This window comes from Tupaia chinensis, unplaced genomic scaffold, assembly GCF_000334495.1.
Source record: "Tupaia chinensis unplaced genomic scaffold, TupChi_1.0 Scaffold000272_1, whole genome shotgun sequence".
Lineage (NCBI taxonomy): Eukaryota > Metazoa > Chordata > Mammalia > Scandentia > Tupaiidae > Tupaia > Tupaia belangeri.
The window spans coordinates 2,536,189-2,544,226 of record NW_006159754.1 but is presented as its reverse complement, the minus strand read 5'-3'; the positions used below and the strand labels follow the sequence as shown (position 1 = coordinate 2,544,226).

The window sequence follows — 8,038 nt, the reverse complement described above, 5'->3', positions numbered from 1 at the left end:
AGTTTTGTGTGGGGTCACCCCCCCCTTTGGTTTTTTTTTTTTTTTTTTTTGAGAGGTTTTTGATATAGGGTACATGCACTCACCAGAAAGACAGAGAGAAACAGAGAGACACAAAGCGAGAAATCATCCCCCAGGAGGGATGGCCACGCCGCAATCCCTTCTCCTCCATTCTCCTCTTGGAATCTTAGACATGCACACACATGCGCCTGGTGTGAGTTTAAGCCACTGGGTCCGGGAATTGAACCGTGGTCGGGTACATGGGAATCCAGTGACATAGCCATTACGCTAACTGCTGGTCCCGACACACTATGGTTTTTTAAAGTACATTTTACGACAAAACTTGTGAATGAAATTGGCCAAGTATCACCTGTAAGGAGGTCTCCCAAATTCCTAGAGTACCTTGTATGGTGATCCTGGAATGTTACTTGAATCCTCTGTAAACCCCAAGGTATAATATTTTTTTTTCAGGATGAAGGTAAAAGGTGGGGGAATCAGCTGTGTGCTGGTCTCCTTCTCTGTGATCTACCTGGTGGCCACCCCCGGGGCCAGGGCCTGCCCCCGCCGCTGCACCTGTTTCGTGCCTACAGAGGTACACTGTACATTTCGGTACCTGACCTCCATTCCAGACAGCATTCCGGCCAGCGTGGAGCGCATCAATTTAGGGTGAGTGGGCCTTCTCTTATTCTCTTCTCCAAGACTTTGGAAGGGTAACAATTTTTCTCTTCTGAAAGGAATTCATGGGAATCTGAAGTTTGGGGCAATAAGAAAATTTCTCTCAGTAAACTTTTGTTAGAAGAAAGTTCTGCTAGAACTTGAAGAAAGACTCTCTTGCTAGGTGGGAGGCCCATGACTGCAAAGATGATTCATTCTGGCTACATTTTTGCAGAAAAATAATATGGCTTCTGTTAGGGGGTGGCCAGCAGATGGCCTAGTGGTTGTGTTGCTGGACTCCCACATGGCTGACCATAGTTTGAGTCCTGGACCTTCTGGCTTAAAACTCACATCAAGTACATGTGTGCGTGTGCCCAAAAACCAGGAGAGGAGAGGAGAAAGGATTGCAGTGTGGCCATCCCCTAAGGGTGATTTCTCACTTTGTGTGTCTCTCTGTGTCTCTGGTGAGTGCATACATCCTATAGCAAAAATCTCTAAGAAAAAAATCAGGGTCATGATGGGGCATCTCATAAGAGATGATGGGGCAATTGGAAATATTCTGGTATAGAAAAGATATGCAAGAAAAGTCTGCTATATCCCTTTTAAAGGCCCTTTGCCCCCCCCCCCTTTTTGGTACAAATTTATTTAAAATGAATGCCTAATAAAATCTTTTTTTTTTTGAGAAGTTTTTGGTATAGGGCATGTGCACTTGCCAGAAAGACAGAGAGATAGAGAGACAGAAAGCGAGAAATCACCCCCCAGAAGGTATGGCCATGCCGCAATCCCTTCTCCTCCATCCTCCTCTTGGGATCTTGGGTACGCACGCACACGTGCCCAGCATGAGTTTAAGCCACCGGGTCCAAGACTCGAACCATGGTCGACTACATGGGAGTTCAGTAACATAGCCATCATGCCAACTGCTGGTCCCATCCTAATTAAATCTTCTAGGGGCCAGCAGGTGGCATAGTGGTTAAGGTACTAGACTCCTATGTGGCCAACCACTGTTGGACTCTTGGACTCGGCAACTTGATACTCACGCAGGGCATGTGTGTATGTGTGTCCCAAATCCTGTGAGGATAATGAAGGATTTGTGGTGTGGTCATCACCCCTGGGGAGTGATTTCTCTCTTTCTGTTTCTCTGAGTACACACACCCTACAGCAAAAAAATGTCTAAAGACCAAAAATCTTATAAAAGACTGACCACATTTTAAAGGTTGATGAAAAGTGTATGTGTGAATGCATAGCCAGACTTAACACCATTTGACATTAGTGAGCACCTACTATGTGCCAAGCACTGTAGTTGTTGGCCTAGGGACACAATGAGGAACAAGATGCAATTTTTCCTTCTTGAAGGTACAGTTAAAGGAAGAAGCCAAATACATAGTGGGTGCAATCTAATAAATATTGTAATAGAATGTATGAAGTGTCTTGGGGATAATCACTACTCATAATAGCTAACATTAATGGTTATTCTGGGCTGGCTCTGGGCTAAGCACTCTACATGTGTTCATTCATTTAATCCTCATGACCCCTTTGGAGTAGGTTGTCTGCATTTTATAGATGAGAAAACTGTGCTTGCTTCAGCAGCATACAGAATAAAAACAGAGAAACCAAGGCACAGGAAGGTGACGGTTTTACTCTAAGTCACACAACTAAGTGCCTGAGCTCACGAGCATACCCAAACCAGAAGTCCCAGACTGGCTCCAGAGCCCAGGTTTCTTCACTGCTACTTTATAATATGAATTCCACCTAAGAGAATGAGGGGACGGTGTCATTAAAAGAATAGCCTGGAGCCAGACGTGACATGTCGATGGCGTGCCACTCTATGATGCTGGGTGTGTGTGAAGGATCGGGAGTTCAGTTCTCAGGTGAACCTGTGTAGACTGGGCACTGTGCCTGTGGTCCTAGCTGGCAAGAAAGGCTGCAGGGACGATGCCCATGAGAGATCCTGTCAAGGGTGCCTGTATTTCTCTGTCTTTTCCTCTTTCCTATGAAAGTAAAAGAGAGGAAGAGAGGGAAGGAGGGGAGAAGAGATGGTAAGAGCTGGCGGGAGGGAAGAAACTTAAAAGAATGGATTGGGTTGTAGTGTTCACATATAGAAAAAAAAAAAAAAGTAAGGGCAAGGGCATTCCAGCCTGAAGGAAGAGCTTACACAGAAAGGTTTGAAAATAAGAAGGAAGGTGATGAACTCTGAGAACGTGAAGGGAGTTATTGTAGCCAAGGCTGGAGGGTTGGATAGAGAGTGGACCTTCCATGACATCTGGTGGATTTTAATTATATTTTTTAACTTTTGGATTATCTCCTGTGGTTATAGCCCAGGTAAAACAAGAGACCCATTGGTTTGTGTGTATGTGTTTGCTTTCGCTTTGACGTTGAACTTTAGCTTATGCCCAGAATAATATTCTTATTTCAGGTACAACAGCTTGGTTAGACTGACAGAAACAGATTTTTCTGGTCTGAACAAATTGGAGTTACTCATGCTGCACAGCAATGGCATTCACACCATCCCTGATAAGACCTTCTCGGATTTGCAAGCATTGCAGGTGAGGCTAGTGAGGGGAGGGGGTTTAGAGTAAGGGAGACCCTGGTGTGCACCCGCAAAGGCTTCCCATTCCTATACAAGAATAAACACTCAGTAAATTAGAGGCAGACTTCAGGGGAAGATATTGAAGAATTGATTTCCTTTATTTTTTTGGAGAGGTTTTTGCTATAGGGCGCATGCACTTGCCAGACAGACGGAGAGACAGAAAACGAGAAATCACCCCCTGGGGGGATGGCCACGCCGCAATCCTTTCTCCTCCGTTCTCCTCTTGGGATCTTGGGCACGCATGCACATGTACCTAGTGTGAGTTTTAAGCCACCGGGTCTGGGACACGAACCGCGGTTGACTACATGGGAGTCCAGCGACATATCCATTACGCTAACTGCTGGTCCCAGAACTGATTTCTTTTTAAACACAACAATATATGGAAATTAGAATAAGAAAATTCTATTGCATGTATTCTCATACTAGAAGAAAATAATCAATATACAGAGGTTTCTAAACCTTTAAAATTTAATCCTGAAAGGCTACTTCTAGTCATGTTTCCTCTGGGAATCAAATATGGTTTTTAAACTTAAGATTATGTTAGACACATTAGATTTTTATAGATGAATAGACTTTTCCTCTTTTTGTTTCAATTTTTTTTACTTACTTATGCCCTGCCTTGTTTAAAAAACTTTTTAAGTCATGAGGACTTCCAGAAATGAATCAAGTATTGTAAGAAATATCACGCAAGTAGGTGAGAAAGTAAAGACTAAATCAAGTCTGGAAGTAGGAATCAAGGGGACACAGGGAAATCCATGTGAAGAGATCCTTATGTCTGCTAGAAGTAACACTTAAAACTGTCTAGAAGCGAATTCACAGTTCATGCCATCTAGTAGATTTTTTAGAAAACCAGAATGAGATACTATTTAACCCTGGTTAGAATGCCTATGATCAAAAAGCTAATGAACAGGTACCAGTGAGGCTGTGGTAGAAAGAGAATGCTCCTTCCTGCACTGTTGGGAATGCAAATGAGTGCAGCCACTGCGGAAAACAAATGGAGGGTCCTCAAGAACCTACAAATGGAACGACCATGAGATTCACCATGAGATTCAGTAACACCATTCCTGGGTATTTCCCAAAAGGATAGGAAAACACTCAGTGGGAAAGACACTTACATTCATGATTACTGCAGCATTATTCATAATTGCTAAGACTTGGAATCAACCTAAATGCCCAAGAATGGATGACTGGATTGAAAATATGTGGCACATAAACACTGAGTACTACTCAGCCATATAAAATCATGAGACCCTGCCATTTGATACAAAGTGGATAAATATAGAAGACTTAATGCTAAGCAAAGCAAGCCAGATTGTGACAGACAGACATGGTATATCCCCAATACAGATATACCAAATGTCTGTACTTTTGGCAGAAACTCAAAGATTGGAAGATGTAATAGCAGAGACAGCAAGTGTAGATACCAGGCACTGCATCAAAGGAGGTGGGCAGTGAGGATGGGAGGGAGAGGCTCAGGAAGAAAAAAAAAATGAACAGTCACAAGAAAGGAAAGTTATCTGTTGAGGATGATGTTTATGTACAGTAATATCTTTGACTTAATTGACATGCAATGGACACATGCTTTTGAAAAACCATATTAATGCTATAAAAATGTGTAATGATTAAATGTAAATTGAGTAAAACTATTTGAGAAAGACAAAAACATATCTGATTTTAAATCAGAAAGAAAGCCTTCCAAAGTCCCTTTTGGTCACTGCAAAGGTCATGACATATTTTTCTACCCAAAAAAGCATCATGACTTTTCCAATGACCCAATACGTTATAATTAGTCAATAATATCTTTATAAGAGATGAACTACCAGTGTTCATAGAGCCTTTTGGCATCACACCAGAGTGATGTAAGGGACGTTTTACCTGGGTGGAGAGCAATGAAATTCAGTCTGAATATGAGATTTTGATACGCTCTGTTTAAAATACATATCCTCAAAGGAATAGGTAGAGTATATATTCTTACTAAGCTCTCCACACCTATTTATTATCTTGACTAGGTTTTCAATAGATCTGAGGAACACTGAGTTTGAAATTGTATTTCCAAGTAACATTTGGGGCAATGTTCTTCTATGTTGTTGACTTACATTTCTTTGCTTAGTAGGGAACTTGAGATTCCAGAAAAGCATCTTCCCCAGAGATAATAGTTTAGGCCAAATCAAAAATACATGATGATTGGGGCCGGCAGGCAGCTTGGTGGTTAAGGGCGCTGGACTCCCACATGGCCAACCATGGTTCAAGACCCAGACCTGGTGGCTTGCTTTCTTACTTTCCCTCTCTCACACACACACACTCTGTCCCTCTCTGGTCACATAAGTAAGTAAAGTAAAATAAAAATAATTCTTTAAGAAAATGATAAATCATTGTTGTTACTATCACTTCCTTTTCTTTTCTTTTTGGGCAAAAGGGTATATTCAACTAGTAACTGGAAAGAGAATTAGAGAATACCCAACCATTATTGAAATATTTAAAAATTATGTTCAATTCAAAAGGAATTAAAATCATATTACTGATAATAACTAAAAAGTGGCAATCACCTGAGATAAAAATGTGGAAAATACATTCAATGGAATGTTATTCAGCAACTGAAAAAGAAAAAGTATTGATGCATGCTATGACAGAGAAGGGTCTTGAAAACATTACGCCAAGTGAAAGAAGCCAGACACAAGGCCACATATTATATGGTTCCATTTATATAACACTTCCAGAATAGGCAAATCCATAGACATAGTAAATGAGGAGGACCAGGAGGAGGAGAATGACTGCTTATAGTTATCAGGGTTTTTTTTGGAGGACAGTGAAAGTTCTCTGAAGTTAGTTAGAGAAGAGGGTTGTGCAACTTCAAATACATGAAGAGCCAATGAACTACATATTTTAAAAAGGTGAGTTTTATAGCATGTGAATTATATCTCAATGAAGATATTATAAATGTTAAAAAATAAAATCAATATTTTTTTCATGAAAATTCAGGTTTAAGAAAGGTTATGTTCACTTGAAACATACTTTTAAAAACTTTTCATCATGGAGATTTAAAAAAAATAATTATTTAACTCCATTAGTTATTATTATTTTATAATTTGATCAGACAGAGAGTGAGAGAAAAGGAAAGCGAGAAAGCAAGCCACCAGGTTCAGGACTTGAACCATGGTCGGCCATGTGGGAATCCAGCATCTTTAACCACCATGCCACCTGCCAGCCCTATCATGGAAATTTCTGATTGTATACAGTAATAGGGAGACTGATATCATGACCTCAGTGAATCATCGCCCAGTTTCAATAGTTGTATAGTTCTCACCTCACCTGAACCCCCACTACTCAGCACTCCATTGAATTGTTCGGACACAAATACAAATCCAAGTTGTCATGTTTCATTTGTAAGTGCTTCGGTATCTCAAAGTTAAGGAATCTTTTAAAAGTAACCCCAACATCATTATTATATTTTATAATTTTAACAGTAATTCCTCAATATCAGTAAATGTTTGGGTGTTCTAATTCCCTTAATATTATATTTAATTTGGAAGAAATGTATTTGAAATAGGATCTAAACAAGCTATCATAGACATTGGATTGACCGCAACATGCCATTTTATTGATACATTTCTCCTTCATGACAATTCCTTTGACAAAATTAATGCATTCTTTTTATTCTTAGGTCTTAAAAATGAGCTATAACAAAGTCCGAAAACTTCAGAAAGATACTTTCTATGGCCTCAGGAGTTTGACACGGTTGCATATGGACCACAACAATATTGAGTTTATAAACCCAGAGGTGTTTTATGGACTCACCTTTCTGCGCCTGGTGCACTTGGAAGGAAATCAGCTCACTAAGCTGCATCCAGATACCTTTGTCTCTTTGAGCTACCTCCAGATATTTAAGACATCTTTCATTAAGTACCTATACCTGTCTGATAACTTCCTGACCTCCCTCCCTCAAGAGATGGTCTCCTATATGCCTCATCTAGAAAGCCTTTATCTACATGGGAACCCCTGGACCTGTGATTGCCATTTAAAATGGTTGTCTGACTGGACACAGGAGAAACCAGGTATCTATACTGTTTGTTTATTTATGGTTTTTACCATAGGGTGCACGTACTCGCCAGAGAGAGACAGTGAGGAGGAAAGTGAGAAATCACCCACCAGGGAGAATGGGCACGCCACAATCCCTTCTTCTCCATTCTCCTCCTAGAATTTTGGGCATGCATGCACACATGCCCAGAGTGAGTTTTAAGCCACTGGGTCTGGGACTTAAACCATAACTGGACATCTGGGAGTACAATAACTTAACCACCAGGCCAACCTGCTGGTCCCTTTTATTGTTTATTTCTTTTGTCCTAATTAAATAGAGGAATCTTGACTAGAGGTGTTTTTATCAATAAGTGAAGAAGACATGGTAATTTAACTGAAAAGAAAATGAAGTCTCACTAATAATTCAGTGATTATGAATCCTTTGCACATCTTCTATGGCTGCTGTGTTTGTGGCCCAGTGGCCTGGTAAAGCAGTTGTGTTAGAGACTTATGGTCCACAAAGTCAAAAATCTTCATGGTTTGGCCCTTTTCATAAAAAGTTTGCCAAGTCCTGGCTTAGAGTCCAATCTCTATGTCCCTTAGCCTTGCATGGAAGGTCCTCTGGGATGGTCCTTGCCTACACTCAACCTCTTTTCCTTCCTTTCCAACACTCAGCTCTTCTCCCAACCCAGACAACCAGGAACATCACCCTAACAACTCTGAACTTCAGATGCATCATAGCTTTTTGCCCTCTGATAACTGCTACTCTCTCTTCCTACCCTTTTC

The 8,038-nt window shown here is 40.7% G+C and overlaps 1 protein-coding gene across 1 annotated transcript in view; it reads left to right on the top strand.

Annotated features, from left to right (window-relative positions):
• IGSF10 (immunoglobulin superfamily member 10) overlaps positions 1 to 8,038 on the top strand; it is a 28,280-nt gene that overhangs the window by 2,300 nt on the left and 17,942 nt on the right. The window contains exons 2-4 of the mRNA XM_006149738.3: positions 469 to 663; positions 3,065 to 3,194; positions 6,900 to 7,290. Coding sequence (XP_006149800.1) covers positions 469 to 663; positions 3,065 to 3,194; positions 6,900 to 7,290 — 716 coding nt within the window. The remainder of the gene's footprint in view (positions 1 to 468; positions 664 to 3,064; positions 3,195 to 6,899; positions 7,291 to 8,038) is intronic.